The sequence below is a fragment of the Plasmodium coatneyi genome, chromosome 14 (genome assembly GCF_001680005.1).
Source record: "Plasmodium coatneyi strain Hackeri chromosome 14, complete sequence".
Classification (NCBI taxonomy): Eukaryota; Apicomplexa; class Aconoidasida; order Haemosporida; family Plasmodiidae; genus Plasmodium; species Plasmodium coatneyi.
In genome coordinates this window covers 1,892,605-1,912,007 of record NC_033569.1, presented here as the reverse complement: position 1 = coordinate 1,912,007, position 19,403 = coordinate 1,892,605, and the positions used below count along the sequence as shown (strand labels likewise).

Below are 19,403 nucleotides of genomic sequence, written 5' to 3'. Positions count from 1 at the left end.
TATGCCGTCCCGTAACAACGTCGGGGTACTCACATATATATTGTATTGCTGACCAGGAACGTGCCGTTTGCGAGCTCTGGATGTGCGCACAGAGGGAAGGGGAAAATGCCTCCACATAGGCCAACGTTGAATACAACAATGGGAGATACACACGCATTCTCACGCTGACACTTTTGATCAGATGCCTATGCGTATAGATGCACAGACGCGCAAAGGCAAACAACGCAGTAGCAACGAGAGGGCCCAATATGTAGCATGCATATGAAAGCCCACCCCCTACTTTGCATACTGCTATGCGTTCATTGGGCACTTGGAAGGCGAAACAAACATGGGATCGAGTTCTACATAAACCCATGTCATGGGGACCCCCAATGGAGGGACCTACGTGCGGTGAAAAAACGTACCCCCCTAGCGTGCAAGAACAAATGCAGTGGTGACAAATGGAGAGAAGTCGAACATAAAGAATGTGGCATGAGTCTTAACATTTTAAAAGAAAATGAAAACAAAGTAATTGAAAATTTAGAAAAAAGGGGAATGGATAAAAATATTAATCATGTTAAAATGTTGAAAGATTTAATAGAGGAAAAAAATAAACTCGAAATGTTAAGAAATAATCTTCGAAATATGAGAAAAGTTTTATCCGATCGGGTGAGAAATTTAATGCTTGCTGATAATGCCACTTTTAAAGGGGCACCCCAGGGTGGAATGTCAGAGCAGACACCACCCAGCATGGATACCAGAGAAGTGGAAATGGAAGGACGCTACCCACAGAAGGACACCCATTTTGAAGAATGCAATGTCGAACGAGTGAAAAAAGAAATAAGCCAAATAAACGAACAGATTAACATTAACGAAACGAAGATAAACCAATTGCGGTACAAAATAGAGGAACACTTCAGTAGACTCCCCAACCTTTTACTGAGCAAAGTACCGGAAGGAAAAAAAAACAAGGGAAACAAAATAGTCAAAATGTACAAAATAAAAAACATCCAAATGGACAAAGATAACACCTCCATAGAACCGCATGAAGAAATTTTAAAAAGATTCGACAATAATCAACACATTTTTGCCAACATAACAAACAAAATTGGCTTTGGCTATAACGTACTTGTAAATAATATTGCCAAATTGGAAAGGGCATTAATTCACTTCATGATTAATACACATGTAAATAAATTTCACTACACATATGTAAAAGCGCCAGTAATAGTTGCCAGATCGGCCTTAACGAACACTGGACAACTACCAAAATTTGAAAACGATTTATTTAAAATTAATAACAATTATAAAATTTTAAACGAAGAAGCTTTTCTAATTCCTACTAGCGAAGTTTCCCTATTAAACCTATTTAGAAATGCCCACATAGACTTTGAAAATTTACCCATTAAATTAGTCAGCCATTCTTCATGTTTTAGGATAGAGAAAAACTTTACCTATGGAAAAGCATCCAAGGGATTGCTACGTGAACACATTTTCGAAAAAGTAGAATTAGTTAACATTACCGATAGGAAGAGCTCTCATGTGTTTTACAAAGATTTAATTAAACATAGTGAATATATTTTGAAGAAATTGAAAATTCCCTACAGAGTAGTTCTTCTAAATTCCTTTGAGACTCCATTTTCTGCATCCATCTGCTACGATTTAGAAGCCTGGCTACCTAGTCAGCAGCGATTTATCGAAGTTTCTTCCTGCTCCAATTGCTTAGATTTCCAAGCAAGGAAACTAAATTTAAAATATAAAAAAAAGGACAGTAACTTTTTCTGCCATACTATTAATGGGTCCGGGTTGGCCGTAGGACGTGTCTTGGCAATCATCCTGGAACAGTACCAAATAGGGGGAAGTTCCCCCAAAGAAAAGAAGCAGCTCATCATTCCGAAGCCCTTGCGGAAATTTATGAACGCTTCAGTCATTAATTTGTAGCGGGTATGGCGCTGTATTATTTTAACGCATCCTTTTTGCAGCAGTAGCTGAGCTTAGTGGAACACCGCGTGTGGCAGACCCCTACACAACAGCACTTCGCTATCTAGCTGACCCCGCAATTTGTGTTACACCCGCTTGAAGTGCCCTCTAACATATTTACCACTTCCTCGGGGAAACCCCCAAAAAGTATAGCTACGCAAAGCCGAGCGAAGCATACTTTGTCATTATGAACCCATTTTTTAACGCGCATGTGCGAATTATTTTTTTCCCATCTTGGGATCACTCAAATTATGTGCACGCTAACGGGGGGCATGTAATATGTCGTTCACGCTAACAATTTTACGTGTTACATAATTGCGCATCTTTAGCAGGCGATATTGCAATTTGACGACCATCAGGGGGCTCCCTTTTTATTCTGCTTTTTATTCTGCTTTTTATTCTACTTTTTATTCTGCTTTTTATTCTACTTTTTATTCTGCTTTTTATTCTGCTTTTTATTCTACTTTTTATTCTGCTTTTTATTCTACTTTTTATTCTGCTTTTTATTCTGTTTTTTTTTTTTTTTTTTTTTTTTTTTTTAAATATTCACCCTTTTTACATGTTCATTCTCGCCCTATCGATGACTTGTGTGTGTTTCTTTCCCCTTTGCCACTTTTAAATAGCTACGATATGAAGAAGTCAAATTTTTTTTTTTTCCTTAACTGCTGTGAGTACCACCTCAAATTTGTTCCATTCAAAGGGAAAAAACAGCGTTGGTTAAGTATCCCCCTCTTATCATAACAATGTGGTACCAAGGCAGGATAAAAATGTAGATCTGTGCATGTAAAGCGACCTTTGAGTATACGTACGAGTGTACCCATTTGTACGCTACATCACAGTGACACCCCGCAAACTGAACCTAAAGAGTGTTAAGGATTTCTTTTTTTCCACACCACAATGATGAATTTATTTCGGAAAGAATGCACCAATTTTGTTATTACTCGTTACAGAAAGGGGGAGCTGCGAATTAAATGCTGTTATAATTTAAGGCGGGAATTCTCCAGTGGCAAAGCAAGCGGTGGTAAGATAGGACGGTGCGACATCAAGAATGAAAAATGGGGAGAAAAAGTGAATCCACATGTGAATACAAAGACAAAGGGAAGGCCGAACTTTCCCCCGAGTGTAAACCCGGGTGTAGTGACAAGTGAAGAAGACCCCAGAGACATATATTTTAACAACAATATTATCGAAAAAAAAGTAGCAGACATAATCATAAAAAACAGCCACAATGAATCCCTCTTTGAATTTCTGCCCATGGAAGGGAGAACGAATAAAGTTCCAAAAGGTTTCAAAATATGTCAATGGCTTTTTTTATTGGCCCTTTCCAGTGGAGTGTTACTAATTCATATACTGCCAGAAATGGGAAGGGAAAATTATATACGAGATATTTATTCCTTCGAAATTTATTGCTGTTCATGCATTTTAGTGTTCCACGGAGGGTTTAATTCATTACTTCAATTAATTCAGTATGGAGTACCTCCGACGAGAAAGTACAAAGGCTTATACAACAGCTTACGTTTGATCTCCTCCATAATTCCATTATTTTTTGGTTTAATAACATCGTCCTTATGTGAGAATTTTCCTAAAGATAGCATTTTACTTTTAATGCTATCGTACATGTCACTGTTGTTGAATTATTACCTACTACACAACAAGTGCTTAATTCCAGCGTGGATGTTCCGACAGTGCAAACTTTTAATTTGCTTCGTTTTATTTAATCTGTTTTTGTTGTTAATAAGCGAGGCACAGATTTACAGAGGAAGGAAGGTTTCCATCCAGGTAGATGACTAGCCAAGAAAAAGGGGGGATCTTTTTCGCGAAGGTGGGAAACGTGTGCTGTGAAAAGAAATTGGTCAATGTGGAAAAAGATATGTATAGTAAAAATGTGTACCACTCGGAAGCAAAGCTGCAAAGAACGCCACAAAAGAACGATGAAAAATGAAGGAAAAGCGCTGCAATCAGTGTTCCGCTTTTCGCCTGTATATTTACCCCCTCCCTGGAGTATACACGCACGAAGTTGTATCCTTTGCTAATTGAATACGTACAAAGCGAACTGAAGAAACACTGTTATGGTTGCTCTTTTACATAAACGATCGCACAGGAGATTCAGACTTTAGCGTACACGTAACACTAGTGGTTAATTGGGTGTATATAAACAGTTGCGTAATGCGTAATCAGCACCCCCGAATTTGTTGAAAGCTACATTTGCAATATATGAACAAAGAAAAATATATATATATATATATGTATAAACATGTGTATGTATAAATATATATGTACCTATAAACATTTGCACACGTTTTGCAATTCAAGTTAAAGAGAAACAAAGGAAACACCTCCATCCGCAGAACGTAAAACACTTTTTGCACACTTTTGTGAATGGAATGGGTTGAAGGGCAAGGCAAAAAGGAACTGGCCCAATCGACATCATAAAGTCTTTCCGCAAATATATACGGCCACATGTAACCATATGTGTACACATATTACATACACTGGAGGTATATGCTGGGCACATATGTCACGTGGGTGACGTGCAAACATTTTTTGAACCCGCAAAAAGTTCGAGAGGCGAAAAAAAAATATTTCACTTCAAGGTGTCGCATAACTTCTTATCTCTCCTATGTGTTTTTTTTTTCCCCGTTTGGGCAAAAATAAACGTGAACAATTTTATATTTAGGAAAAAAAAAAAAATAGGGCCATTCAACGGAGGAGCACATATATCAGGAAAGAGTCCCGGAAGAACGAAGGAGAAGTACATGTGGGGATTACATACGCACATACATATAACGTCCCCATAATAGCAAACACCTACAAAGGGGCACCACCAAGAAAAGCGCAGAATTGCTAAGAAGTATATCAGCGAGAAGGGCATACCATCCCTGGGATAACGCTATTAACATTAAAAGTGAAGAGTTAAAACGAAAAAGTTACGACATATTATAGCGTGTGCATAGTACATATATATCTCTCCTCTTAAGTCGCAACTGTGCCATTTTTAAAAAACGCCAAAATGTACAGGAATCTGTTCGATAAGCTGAAGGAAGGCCCACTCAAGGTAACACCCAAAGGAAGGGGAGAAAGCACCTGTGCTGCGGACGTGGAAGTGTGCACACGGGCATATATAAATATATATGTGCGTACCCATCCGCCAGCACACTTCGCCTGTCAGACCCATGCCACAACGTTACAACTATGCTTAGGTAGAAGTCAATCGAGTGTACACATGTGTTTGTGTGTGTTTTTCCTTTTTTTTTTTTTCGCATTCCCACGAACAGATATCCATCCTGGGCAGCGGAAACTGGGCAAGCGCAATCAGCAAAGTCGTGGGAACGAATGCAAAGAATAATTATTTATTTGAGAATGAAGTGAAGATGTGGGTGCGGGACGAACTGGTAAACGGGGAAAGTATAGTGGATATAATTAACAAAAAGCATGAAAATGTAAAATACTTAAAGGGGGTGTCCTTACCGCACAACATTGTTGCCTACTCAGATTTGTCCAGAGTCATTAATTCTGCTGACCTGTTAATATTTATAATTCCATCCCAATATTTGGAAAACGTATTAAAGTTAATAAAGGAGAGCCAATCCATTAAGATAGAGAAGCATGCAAAGGCTATTTCGTTAACTAAAGGATTTATTATTAAAAATAATGAGATGTATCTTTGCTCCAAATATATTAGCAACACTCTGGGCATTCCCTGTTCTGCCTTGTCGGGTGCAAACATAGCCATGGTAAGTGTGTATGGGGAGTGGTGCGTGTGTTAGCACCCCTACGGGGGGGGGAAACACCGTGAAGAGTAGATATATTCACCTACACGCACCATCGCATATACTGTGCGTACTTTTGGGACATTCCAAAGATTCTCACCTTCGTGACACACCTTTTGCGTGCGTTTTAATGTGCCCTTTTAACAGGACGTAGCCATGGAGGAATTTTCGGAATCCACTATAGGAGGAAATGACAAAGAAACTCTACTAATTTGGCAGCGGGTTTTCGACTTGCCCTATTTTAAAATAAACTGCGTTAATGAAACTGTGGGGGTTGAGGTAGGGCGGCCAATAGGAATAAGTAAATATGACGTCTCTACCGCCATATTGGTATACAAACATGTGTTGCACTTTTCCCAACCTGTTTATTTATTTCCTAATTATCTGTGGCGCACATTTTCTGTTAACACTTTCCCTTCCCCACTATGTGCAGATTTTCGGCGCGCTGAAAAATATCATAACCTTGGCAGCTGGATTTTGCGATGGACTCAATGCTTCCCCCAATTCCAAGTCGGCGATTATCCGAATTGGGGTTAAGGAGGCCTTCCATTTTGGGAAAACATTTTTTAACTATTCAGATGTAAGCATATTTTTTGAGAGCTGTGGCCTGGCTGATATTATCACGTCCTTCCTGGGGGGAAGGAACGCAAAATGCTCTGCGGAGTTTGTAAAGTGTAAGCGGAAAAAGACGTGGGAACAGCTGGAGAGTGAAATCCTCAAGGGGCAGAAATTGCAGGTCAGTAATTTTTTAATATAGGGAAAATTTTCTGTGCATACACAATCCGATGACATTGTGTTTACATTCCGTTGGATGCAGTAGTTGTTACCGCAGTTTGTAATAATTTTTTTTTTTTTTTTTTTCCATTTATTCTTCCTTTCGCAGGGAACTGTGACTTTGAAGTACATTTACCAAATGATTAAAAAGAATGACTTAACCCACGAATTTCCCCTTTTCACGATTCTCCACAGCATATCGTTTGAAAATGAGGACCCCCAAGCACTGTTGAATATATTTATGAACAACACAGTATCGCCAATAACGGCGTAGGAAGCAGGGGAACCGCCGTGCTCAGCTCAAACGTAAGTTCGAACGTTCGAACGTTAGAGCGTGTGTGTAGAAGTCATATGTACGCACAGACAGAGTGATCCTATGTGCCATGTGTGCATATTTTAACCTTCAAGCAAATGCGTCCGTAGACCATATCTACCGATGAGATTTCCTGTGTAGGAATAATGTGCACCCCGAATTTAGCACAACACTTGTAACGATGTTTTTGTTTAATTTTTCCGGTAATGTATAATTGTCCCGGTTTGCTGAATTCTGAACATAATGAATAATTAGCATGGTTTTTTTTTTTTTTAATTTACCACTGGCAGTATGTAAGAATACTTTTCAAAACTGCTCTTTGTTCCTTGTAACATGTGCCATTAGCTTTTTACCCTATGTCTCATCATTATTACCTCTTATTTTTTTTTAAAAAGAACGAACCCTTTGAATATCAACTTCCCCACCCCTTGTGTACACCACAATAATTAAACTGAATAATGTGCATTATTAGCACTTTATGCACGTTTGTGCTCTCCCATTTTCCCTTTTTTCTGGGAAATATCGAACAAAATAGCGCTTAAAGAAAAGAAAGAAAGAAAACTAAGGGGAAGAAGTAGGAAGTAGGAAGAAGGAAAAAAAAAAAATTAATATTAGAAGAAAATAAGAAGGGAAAGAAAAAAAAAAGAAAAAAAGAAAAAAAGAAAAAAAAAAGGAAAGAAAGAAAGGGAAGGTTAAGGGTATGAAGGTAGGTTATTTCGAATAAGGTTATTTGCTGCGTTGTAGAACAACAATGTTGCCTGTTAATTAGATGCTTATGGGGGGGGGAGAAGGAAAGAAAAGAAGAAAAGGAAAAAAAAAAAAAAAGAAGAAATGGAAAAAAAAAAAAAAAAAAGAAGAATAAATAAGAAAAAGAAGGAAGGAAAAAGGAAAGAAAAAAAGAAAAGCAGAAAAAAAAAAAAAATAATAATAATAAATAAAAAAAAAAACGTTAGTCCACTGACGCATTTTAGAAATATCCTTTTCGTTTTTGTATTTGGCTTTCTGGTTATTTTTTTATATATAATTAATTAATCGCTAGTCTGCGATCTGTGATCATTTTTTTTTTTTTTTCTTTTTCATTTATAAACATGCAATATGTAATAATATATATACATTTCTTTTTTCATTTATTTTAGATATATATGTAATCCTTCTGTAGGACCATTTGCCAAATTTAACTGTACATGTATTATTTTTGTTTATCTATATATGTTCTTATTAACCAACCGTGGTTTTAAATTAAAATTTTTTTTTAAATATTTTAAAATGGATTCGCACTTTATGTTAAGTTATATCCCTATTTTTGGTTAAGTATGATTTTGCTTTTTCTTCTGTAGATAATATTTTTGTTCATATTTAATTACATGTAGTAGAAAGGGAGAGGGGATTAAAAGAAAGCTGTTCGTTTTGCATAATTGGAAGTTATTCATTCATAAAACAAAAGACCGTAATAAAGTGTATAGGTATGTACTTTTTTTCATTTTCGATGTTGTGAGAAATTGTTTTTTTCTTATTTTCATAAATATAAAATGGATTGGTGTGTTGAACCTGAGATAGATGTCCAAACCCCAACTACTACAAAACTAGACGGCAATCCAAAACTTGGTGCTTTCTTTAATAAGGATGGCTTATTAATGTCAACGTATGCATGGTTAGTGAAAAACGCTATAGGCATTATAGTATTAATTCATGGTCTAAATTCACATGCAAGATTGACCTTTTTAAGACATAACGTTGAAATCGTGGACAACTGTAGAGCTATATTAAAAGATGAAAACAATTTTTACGTTTATAAAGACAGCTGGATAGAACATTTTAATAAAAATGGCTATTCAGTATATGCATTAGATTTAGAAGGTCATGGACTGTCCGACGGGTGGAAAGACTTAAGTCTGAATATTAACAACTTTGATGATATAGTGCATGACGTAATACAATATCTTAATATAATTAATGATGAATTATATTTAAAAGATCAAGAAAGTTATTACAAGGCAATTTGCGAAGACGTGACGGATTGTGCTGCTCTATGTGATGGCAGCAATGAAGGTAATAGTGATAAATGTAACAGAAATGTGAGGAGGAATAATAGTAATCCCAAAAGCAATAAAAATCCCCAAAGTAACAAGGATCCGAAAAGCAACGAGGATCTCCAAAGTAACAAGGATCCGAAAAGCAATAAAAATCCCCAAAGCAATAAGGATCTCAAAAGCAATAAAAATCCCCAAAGCAACAAGGATCCCCAAAGCAATAAGGATCTCAAAAGCAATAAAAATCCCCAAAGCAACAAGGATCCCCAAAGCAATAAGGATCTCAAAAGCAATAAAAATCCCCAAAGCAATAAGGATCTCAAAAGCAATAAAAATCCCCAAAGCAACAAGGATCCCCAAAGTAACAAGGATCCCAGAAGCAATAAAAATCCCCAAAGCAACAAGAATCCCCAAAGCAACAAGAATCCCCAAAGCAACAAGAATCCCCAAAGCAACAAGAATCCCCAAAGCAACAAGAATCCCCAAAGCAACAAGAATCCCCAAAGCAACAAGAATCCCCAAAGCAACAAGGATCCCCAAAGCAACAAGGATCTTGAAAGCGATAAGAAACCCCGCTGTAGTGAAGGACGTAAGAATTATAAACATTCTTCATGTCCAATATTCATACTTGGTCAATCTATGGGAGGAAACGTTGTTTTAAGAACATTACAACTGTTAGAGAAGACAAAAAACGATGGGAAAGGAAAATTAAACATTCAAGGATGCATCTCATTATCAAGTATGATTTGTTTTCAGAAAATAGCTTCACCACGTTCATATAAATATAAAATTTTTTATTTACCATTTTCAAAATTAATTGGTGCCCTCTTTCCAACGTTAAGACTTGCCACAAAAATAGGATTTCAAAAATATCCCTATCTTAATGATCTTTCTAATTTTGATAAAATTCGATCCAAAATTGGCCTAACCTTAAAATATTGGTGTGAACTTCTAAGAGCAACGAGTAACTTAGAAAAAGATATGAGATTTATCCCCAGTGATATTCCTATATTGCTAATTCATTCCAAAGATGATATTTTTTGTTATTACAGAGGTGTACAATCATTTTTTAATAGATTAAATAATAATAATAAAGAATTGATTACGCTAGAAAACATGGAGCATGGGTTGACCACAGAGCCTGGGAACGAAATGGTCTTACAAAGCATCATAGATTGGCTTGCAAATTTAAACACAAAAGAACAAAAGGCCAAAACTTTAAAGAATGAATAAGGGAGGAAGTTATTTTTTTTTTATTGGTAAAATGTTCTCAAACTTATGCAAGTTATCTCAAAAAAAAAAAAACATTATATGAAAGTTGATAATTTTCACATTATATATGTGCAGGCACATATATGCAACTTTCTATTTGAATTTTTTTTTTTTTTTTTTTTTTTTACGTTATGTGTAAAATAAATTATGTTTAACACAATTGGCATCTTGAAATATACTTTACACATTGTTTTATCCGCGCATTGTACTAAATAAAAACGAAAAATAATGCTTCAAAATAATACTAATTATATATTAGAACTTTATTAATTTCTAAAAATTAAAAGCTGAAAATTAATCACAATATAATATTGTACTTTCATTTTATATTATACATCCTACTGCTTAAGAGGTATTGCGCAAATAGCGTGAAAAAAATAAAAGCAGTCGAATCATTGATCATTTCACTTTACAACTATGTATTATATTTTTTTTGCAATCATTTAAATGCTAAAAGTGTACATAAGATATTTCCTATTATATGTAAAATGAAGCGTAAAATGAAAACTCCTAGAATTGATCTTTCGCGAATAATTCTCACGCGTCGATAGGAATGGATGCATATGCGAAGAAGTGAATATTGGTAAATGAATTATCCCCTAAGTGCGCAAAAGTATGCTCCATATAATAAGAACATTATAAGGCAGAAAAAAGACAAGAGTGAAAAAGCTAATTTTCATATTTATTGAATTTTATAAGGTGTACCTTGCCTAAAAAATGTTAATAATATATTTTAAAAAAAAAAAAGGAATAAAATGTTTAAAAGAATAAAAGTTTTCAGGAAAAAACGTTTAAAGAAGGAAAAAGTTTTAAAGGAAAAAAAAAAGAAGGAACAATGAAAAGAAAGTTCAAAGGAATCAAGAATCAAATGAACGAGTGGACGAGTTAGGGAATAAGTGACTTTGCAAGTATGTGAATAGGCAAGAACGTGAGTGTTGGACTTCGCACTTAGGGGGGTGTCGGGGATGTCGAACTTTCGGTACGTAATATTTAGCAATAAAGGTGTAAGGTTCCCGTGTTAGGGTGTAGGATTAACCGCTGTATACGATTTAGGGGGTGTAGGATTTAGGGAGTTCTAGGATTAGACGTTCTAGGGATAGACGTTGTGTGTAAGCTTATTACAGTGATAGCGTAAATGTATTATAATGATGGTATAAAGGTATTAGAGTAATTATTTAAGGGTACCAGAGTTTAGGGTTTAGGGTTCAGGGTTCAGGGCTTAGGGTTTAGAGTTCAGGGCTTAGCGTTTAGAGTTCAGGGCTTAGCGTTTAGAGTTCAGGGCTTAGCGTTTAGAGTTCAGGGTTTAGGGTTTAGAGTTCAGGGTTTAGGGTTTAGAGTTCAGGGTTTAGGGTTTAGAGTTCAGGGTTTAGGGTTTAGAGTTCAGGGTTTAGGGTTGAGGGTGTAGGATTCAGGGTTTACGTTTCAGGTTTTGGGGTTTAGGATTCAGGATTTAAAATTCAGGGATTACGATTCAGGGTTTACGTTTCAGGGTTTACGGTTCAGGGTTTAGGGTTCATGGGTTTAGGGTTCAGGGTTTACGCTTCAGGGTTTACCGTTCGGAGTTTACGGTTCAAGGTTTACGCTTCAAGATTTACCGTTCAGAGTTTACGGTTCAGGGTTTATGCTTCAGGGATCAAGTTTTAGGTTTCAGAATTTAGCATTCAGGCTTCAGGATTTAGGCTTAAGGTTCAGGATTAGGGTTTAATGTTCAGGATTTAGGGTCTAGTGTTCAGGGTGCGGGGTTCCGGGTTGAGAGTTTAGGGTTCAGTGTTTAGGGTTTCATGGTTTAGGGGACAGGGTTTCGATTTCAAGATTTAGATTTCGGGGTTTAGATTTCAAGATTTAGATTTCGGGGTTTAGATTTCAGGGTTTTGAATTTCAGGATTTAGGTTTTAGGTTCAGGGCTTAGGGTTTAGTTTCAGGGTTTAGGGTTTAGGTTCAGGGTTTAGGGTTTATGATTTAGGTTTTATAATTTAGGGTTTTAGGGTGGAGGGTTTTAGGGTTTAGAGTTCAGGGTTTAGGATTTTAGGATTTAGGGTTCAGAATTTAGGGTTTATGGTTTATGGTTTGGGGTTATGTGTTTAGAATTCATGATTTAGTGTTGTGGTTTTAAGGTTCAGGATTTAGCATTGAGGCCTCAGGATTTAGACTTTAGAGTTCAGGATTTTAGATTTTAGGAATATGATCTGCTAATTAGCTACTTATTAGGAAGAATGGAGGAAGATGTTCACGATAAAGACATTCATTTGTACAGTCTATTTTATGATATCCTGATGTAACCATTGTATGTTCAATTCTAACAATTTATTTTGTAATATATATGCTTAAAATGAATGTTAGTGTTATGGTGACAAATAATGTCCTGACAAATGTTGTTATAGAGGATGTTGTTCTGTTTTTTTTTTTTTTTTGGACGTTTTACATGAGTTTAGTAAAATGTAATAAATAATTCTTTAATAACATACATAAATATGTACAATAGGTGTTATATATATAATTCTATATCGGCAAATTTTTTGCGCAGGTCCTTTTTCTCTATTCGTCGAGCACAAAGTAAAAAAACGTTCTCTCTTCTGTAACTCTCTATAGAGCTTACTGTTCAAAGAACGTTTCCTCTCGTTATTAATTGTAACGAAGGAGAAAGGCTACTATTAGATATCATTACTAAGAATAAAGAGACCATATTCATGAAATAAATTGCACTTGTCGTTTAAACGGTCATTTATTAGGAACATTGCCATTGTAATTATATAAGTTAACTTAAACCTTGGAATAATTCTTATTGTTTACATATTCTACATGCTAAAATTTACTCATAATAATTTATAAATTTATTTATAATAAGGTTCTTAATTGAATATATAGGAATCATTGTAATTCCATTACTACGATATAACTATTCATAAATGTATAATTTATATTTGTTTGAATTAACGCAAGTATCTAATTAGTTCTATGTTTATTGGATAAATATTATATAAGTGTTTCTCTTCTTTCTTTTCAACTTTTTTTTCTAAAGATTTGTTCTGTAATAAAAAACTTTTTTACATGCAATTAGAAAAAAAAATTACTTCGGGGCGAGAATTTATCTCTATTTCGTATTTTAATAAAAATAAAACATGTATATAAATTGTTGTGGGTACGTTCAAGTATGCTTCCTTTCTCTTGTATGCATACATTCATGCAGTATATGCGCATATATTACTTAGGTCCTTTTATATTTTTTCATAAAATAATATTGCTATGTCAAAACTAATGCTTTAATATGTTGTGAATGGATGGACTGCATGCAAAAAAAGAAAAATTTAAATAAACATACATTCGTAATGTATATGTTCTTGTTTTATAATTAATGACAGCTGGCAGATCCGTGAATAAGATTTCATCTACCAGTATTTATCTATCTTGTACTTCCTTTTTTTTTTTTTTCTTTTGGACATAAAAATATTTTTTTAATTGTACGGTACATTAATTTTAATTTAATTGTTGGCAAGAAAAATTTTTATTTATTATATAGAAAAATATTTAAAAAAAAAAAAAAAAAAAAAAAGAAACGGTCAAACTGATAGACTTCATGTTTATTTTTTTTTTTTTTTTTTTTTCATCTACTATGAAAAAATATTATATTATGAAAAAAAAAGAAAGTAGAAGAACCATTCCTATTGGTAGACAGTTCTTTTTCCTATATTACAATAAATATTTTTTTTAGAATAAAAAAAGAAACCGCCGAACTAATTATAAAATTTTGTATTTTTTTCTTTCATATAACTCCTTTCCGAATCGAACCATAATTTAAAAAGAAAGGAAACCATCGAATAGCTATAATTCTTGTATTGTATTTCTTCAATTATAATTTGTTTTTAAAAAATTGTACCGTATTTTATTTCAATTTAAAATACTCACAAATACCTCCTTTTTCCATATATAAGATCCATAACACAACATGGTACGCTCAAAAAAAATAATCAGCTCGGCATCATCAGGAGCGTTGTCATCCCAAAGTGGTAAAGGACGCCGCAATGGCAAAACAGGTGCACAAAGTGGAGTGGATGAAAAAAAGAACGGCACACCAGGAGGATCGTCCTGTTTCTTCACTAAAAGAACTGCGATGTTGTTTTTTGTTCTTGCTTTTATCTTTTTAAAGGTGAGTACTACACGTAAACAGAGGCAAATAGAGGAGGGTGATGCTTAATAATATAGATACGTATCACTATGATGTTGCAAGTGTTGAACACATGTCCCATACGAATAGTATGTATCGTACATACTATTACATGCATATTTACTACTTTTTCATTATTTTCTTTTCTTCCCTTTTCTTCCATTATAGCATCAAGAGGATTTCAAAAGACACGATGTGAATGCTCCATTACAACTGCATAGCAGTATTGGTAGAAATTTAGCAAGCGCAGAAGTAGCAACTCCATCAGTAGAGGAATTCGAATTTCATGAGGATGATGAGGAGACCTATGGAAACCACCCTGAGGAAGGTTATGAGAATTCTGAGGAAGAAAGATATTCCGATGAAGAGCGCGAAGAGGAGGTTGTTCAAAGAGGGGAAGAAGAGGCTCCTGTTGAAAGGGAAGAAGAGGCTCCTGTTGAAAGGGAAGAAGAGGCTCCTGTTGAGAAGGTAGAAGAAGCTCCCACTGAAAAGGAAGAAAATTCTGCTGAAAAGAAAGGAGCTGCTGGAGGAAATGAGGAAAGAAAGAAAGGGAAGGAGCTGCAGGAGAAGAAGGGAAAAGGTCAGAAGGAATTAAATAAGTGGCACAAACAAGCATACAATGGTCCACTCGGTAACATACAAGAATATGAAGACCAATTAGAAGAAGAGCGCAAAGGATTATTAAAAGGTGATAAGAAAAAAAAAAAAAAAAATGGAAAGAATAAAAAGTTAGGTAGTTGGGATATAAGGAAATACAAAATGGCAGGATATCAAGAAAATGAATATTTAGAAGTACCGAAAGGTAACACAAGATGGTCAAGATATGGTAACGAAGAACATATAGATGATGAGGATGAAATGGACAATTTACTATTGGGAGAATTTAAAAAATGGGAAAATTACGGAACGCATAACACGTGTTCTCTCCATTACGAAATGACTTGTTTTGATGAGAGGTTGAGCGATTCTGAAATAAATAAGGAATTGAAAGAAATGGAAAAATTTCCTAAAAAACACGAATTGATCTCTCTTTACTGGCAATCATTCCTAAATGAAAGAAGTAAATATATTAATTCTAACAGATGCTTGTCCAAAAAATTATTAGAATTAAAAAAAAAACAAAATTTTGAAACTATCTCAGGATATAAGAACAAATGGAAAAAATGTAAGCAGATAGTTGGTAATAATTTTAAAGAACAACGCGAACATGTTAATGATATATTTTATACATCTGTTGTAAAGGAAAATTTAAGCAGAGATGAATTTAAAGAGATCTTAAAGGATGTTAGGGATTCATGGAAAGAAGTCACCCTTAAAGTAACGCAAGAATGTGTAGCCCTCTTTGGAAAACCAAAACTTTCCTAGGAGGACAATTCACCATTCACGCGTATCATGACGCTAACCTGAAGAATTAATTGTCTCAGAAGTATAGGTCAAAGCCACGAACTAAGCTCCTAAAGGTCTGAGTTTACTACGAAAAATTTAAACATAACGGTTCCTTTGTTTAAACGAATATAAAGAAATATCGTATATATTGAATCTCAGGAACAGAGATGGTACAGCACGTTGGGGGAAAAAGTTAATTTTTACATTTCCGCAATATTTCCAATGATTTAAGAATTGTGAAAAGAAAATGTTGCCTCAGTATGACGTGATGTTTTATGTGATGCGTACATATGTGTGCATACGTACATAATACCTCCAAAGGTGATACATAAAATGTATGGACAAATTTAATTATGTGTAAGATGCTTGCTGTTGATGGGTATTCTATGTATATATACATATTCATCGTACGTTGCGTAAGTATAGATGTGTAATATAATGTTCATGTTTTGTACATACTTTTTCCCCCTTTTCAAAAAAACGTAAAGAGAATGAAAAAACAAATAAAATTGTTAAATTGGATTAAGTAAGGAAAAAAAAGGGAACACTATAAATTTCCCCTTTCTTCAAGGAATTTATTTATCGTATAATACGGAATAAATTCTTCCCACATTTCCACATGGTACATATGTTATTGCGCAATATGGAAACATGAATTCGCAATTTTTTTTTCTTCTTGCTCCAAATAATACAGCGACTTCATGTACGCACGCTTTGCTGATTCCTTCATGGGTTTAGGTGGCATTAAGTAGGTTCCTTTGTGTGAAACCCTAATTCGCTACTGAAAAGAATTGAACTTCTATGTCATACAAATTAAATCCTTTTTTCTGTTCAAATATAATATAATTGAAATTTCTCCCTTTGCATATATTATTTTTATCACTAATAATCCTATTTATAACCTTAAGGAATATTCTACAATGGCATACAGGACAGGCTTTAAGTTCGTAGGAAGCAAATATTTTTGAATTAAAAATATTATGGACGATTTATACATTTTTTTCTTCCTTTCTCATTTTTCTTTTTTTATTTTTTCTTTTTTTTTTTTAATATTATGAATTAATTCAATTAAAATTTTTTTCTTTTTTTGTTCTGCCAGTTTGCCGTTATAATTTTATTTTTTTTCGTACGCACATGTGTGACATGGTAAAATTTGTACACAGTTCTTTTTTTCTTTTTGTAAGAACACTTCTTTTTTTAAGACACTTTTTTTTTTTTTTGGCGGAGGAGAAGCGCACATGTGTGACTTGGTAAAAATTTGTGTAATTGATGCACAATTCTTTTTTTTTTTTAAATTTTTAGAAGGGTAGACGTATATTTTTTTGTATTTCTTTTTTCTTTTTTTTTTCTTTTTTTTTTCTTTTTTTTTTCTTCTTTTAATTCTTTTTTTTTTTTTTTTTTTTTGCGCAAAACATATTTTCTTTTCTTATTTTTTATTTTTTTCTTCTTTTTTTCCTTCATTCTCTTTTTTATCTACACTTTAGATGTATAACCTAAACCCTAAAACAGATAAATACCAGGCTACATTGTTGTCCTTACACCCTAAAACAGCTAAATATCAGGCCACACTGTTCTTCATACACCCTGAAACAGCTAAACAACAGACCACATTGCTTTCCCTACACCCTAAAACAGCTGAACACTAAGTGCGAAATCCTACAAATACACACTAATATGCTAAATACTACATACACACTAATATGCTAAATACTACATACACACCCTAAAATACAAAATCCTGTACACACACATCCCTAAAATGCGAAATCCCCGACACATACACCCCTAAAATGAGAAATCCTACACATACACCTCTAAAATTCGAAATTTTACACACACACTAAAATGCGAAATCCTACATAAACACACACCCCTAAAATTCGAAATCCTACACTCACCCACCCTAAATGCGAAATCCTACACGTACATCTCTAAAATGCGAAATCCTACAAAAACACACACCCCTAAAATTCGAAATCCTACACTCATCCACCCTAAATGCGAAATCCTACATACACACACCCCTAAAATGCGAAATTCCACAACTTTTTTTTTCTCTCTTTTTTCTTTCCCTTCTTATTTTCTTCTAATATTAATTTTTTTTTTTTCCTTCATTTTTTCTTCTAATATTATTTTTTTTTTCTTTCTCTTTTTTTTTTTTTTTTTTTTTTTTTGTAGTACTTAAGAATGCTTCGTAAGGCAAGAAAGCGCTACAGAAGAGCTCATCAAGTACGTGGTCCACTTCCCTTAGAACAGCAGATTGTTGACCATGTGGACCAGGATGGTCCACGTGAATATTACATTGTGAAGGAACGCAAACCTCGTTCTACGCGTAAAAAAAAGAGGAAAAAACGGGGCGTTGGTCGCCGTGCTGGTGATCGTCGTGGTGTACGTCGCTGCATGATTATTGATATCCATTTAGAAGTTTTAGACGAATGTCAAAAAGGGGACACCAAACTGGTTCAGGAGGACTTCCTTGCCATTCTTGTTCAAGAATTTATGGGAAGGGAATTCATAAAAGAAGACTTTGTTCCTAAGGAACAACTTTCTATGGTTGATGTTCCTAAGGAACAGGTTCCAAGTTCAGATTCCGTGTTTTAGGGTGTAGTAAATACTTTTTTTTTTTATTCCTTTTTTTTTTATTACTTTTTTTTTATTCCTTTTTTTTTTATTCCTTTTTTTTTTATTCCTTTTTTTTTTATTCCTTTTTTTTTTATTCCTTTTTTTTTTTTTTGTGTTGTGTGTTAAATTGTTTACGTTCATGTGTATGCAATATATGCGGACAAAATTTTTTTCCCCACTTTATTTTGATTTTTTTGGTAAAATTTATTTTTATTGAAGATCCAAAATATATGTTCATTAAATATTTTCTGTTATAATTTTTTACCATTATAAATTTTTTCTTTTCATTAAATATTTTTTTTGAGAAGGGTAAGCACTTTTTTCCTTTTTCCGCGCCCCTTTTTGGGAGTACCTTATCTCAAGTTGTTATTTAAACATACCAATATGTAGGAAGGAAAAAAGGAAGGAAAAAGGGAAGGAAAAAAAGAAGGAGAAAAAAAGGAAGAAAAAAAATAAGGAAGAAAAGAAAAGGAAGGAAGGGGAAAGAAAGGAAGAATGGTAATCTTTGCTCCTTTCCTTACACTATATATAAAATGTTCGCGGTCATTTAGGTCCCTCCTTCCTTCCTCCGAAGGGAGGGGGAAGGCCTAAGGAAGGAAAGGGGGGTCTAAGGAAGGGGAACATTCCCCTTCCTTAGACCCCCCTTTCCCCTTATAGGTGTTACATAATACCGTAACTTATATTCTGATGGGGACCTGCTGCAGTATTTGCTCTTCTTCCTCTGTGTGGCCCACCATATATAGTAGATGCATCTTCCGTAGAACCTACTGTTGTGGAATCTGCTGTGGAATATGTTGTTAAGGTGTCGTCTTCTGTGAATGTGTCGAAATCATGTTTGGTGGACCTTCTTTTTCTGTTCCTTCCTCCGCTACTGCTATTCCCAAAGTGGTTGTGGATCCAGGAGGGTAGAAGTTTATACTAAAATAAAAAAAAAAGAGAAAGAGCAAAGAAAGGGAAAAAAAGGGGACGAAGCGAAGTGGATGAATATGTATTTTATATGTGTGTACACGGCACAGTTCATTTTATATTTTTTTTTCCCCATATAAATAATATTTCATGAATTATATTTTGTGCACACACATTTTATGATGTTGTTATTATAGTGGCTATTATTA

At 34.4% G+C, this 19,403-nt stretch overlaps 6 protein-coding genes across 6 annotated transcripts; all 6 read left to right on the top strand.

Moving 5' to 3' along the window:
• Positions 1-471: 471 nt before the first annotated feature.
• On the top strand, positions 472-1,920 carry PCOAH_00055350 (Seryl-tRNA synthetase; the record flags this gene model as incomplete). The annotated part of the gene is made up of 1 exon (XM_020062314.1): positions 472-1,920. One exon carries the CDS (start codon positions 472-474, stop codon positions 1,918-1,920), a length of 1,449 nt encoding a protein of 482 aa, XP_019917598.1.
• A 936-nt stretch (positions 1,921-2,856) lies between these two features.
• PCOAH_00055340 (Uncharacterized protein) lies at positions 2,857-3,750 on the top strand (the record flags this gene model as incomplete). The annotated part of the gene is made up of 1 exon (XM_020062313.1): positions 2,857-3,750. The coding sequence occupies one exon, from the start codon at positions 2,857-2,859 to the stop codon at positions 3,748-3,750; it is 894 nt and encodes a 297-aa protein (XP_019917644.1).
• Positions 3,751-4,969: 1,219 nt separating this feature from the next.
• PCOAH_00055330 (Glycerol-3-phosphate dehydrogenase [NAD(+)]) lies at positions 4,970-6,777 on the top strand (the record flags this gene model as incomplete). The annotated part of the gene is made up of 5 exons (XM_020062312.1): positions 4,970-5,014; positions 5,235-5,693; positions 5,877-6,008; positions 6,163-6,465; positions 6,613-6,777. The coding sequence occupies 5 exons, from the start codon at positions 4,970-4,972 to the stop codon at positions 6,775-6,777; spliced, it is 1,104 nt and encodes a 367-aa protein (XP_019917589.1).
• Positions 6,778-8,345: 1,568 nt separating this feature from the next.
• PCOAH_00055320 (PST-A protein) lies at positions 8,346-10,079 on the top strand (the record flags this gene model as incomplete). Its single annotated transcript, XM_020062311.1, has 3 exons — positions 8,346-8,907; positions 8,939-8,973; positions 9,288-10,079. The coding sequence occupies 3 exons, from the start codon at positions 8,346-8,348 to the stop codon at positions 10,077-10,079; spliced, it is 1,389 nt and encodes a 462-aa protein (XP_019917879.1).
• Positions 10,080-14,330: 4,251 nt separating this feature from the next.
• On the top strand, positions 14,331-15,645 carry PCOAH_00055310 (Uncharacterized protein; the record flags this gene model as incomplete). Its single annotated transcript, XM_020062310.1, has 2 exons — positions 14,331-14,369; positions 14,449-15,645. The coding sequence occupies 2 exons, from the start codon at positions 14,331-14,333 to the stop codon at positions 15,643-15,645; spliced, it is 1,236 nt and encodes a 411-aa protein (XP_019917741.1).
• A 2,421-nt stretch (positions 15,646-18,066) lies between these two features.
• On the top strand, positions 18,067-18,267 carry PCOAH_00055300 (SICA antigen; the record flags this gene model as incomplete). Its single annotated transcript, XM_020062309.1, has 1 exon — positions 18,067-18,267. One exon carries the CDS (start codon positions 18,067-18,069, stop codon positions 18,265-18,267), a length of 201 nt encoding a protein of 66 aa, XP_019917764.1.
• Positions 18,268-19,403: the final 1,136 nt, after the last annotated feature.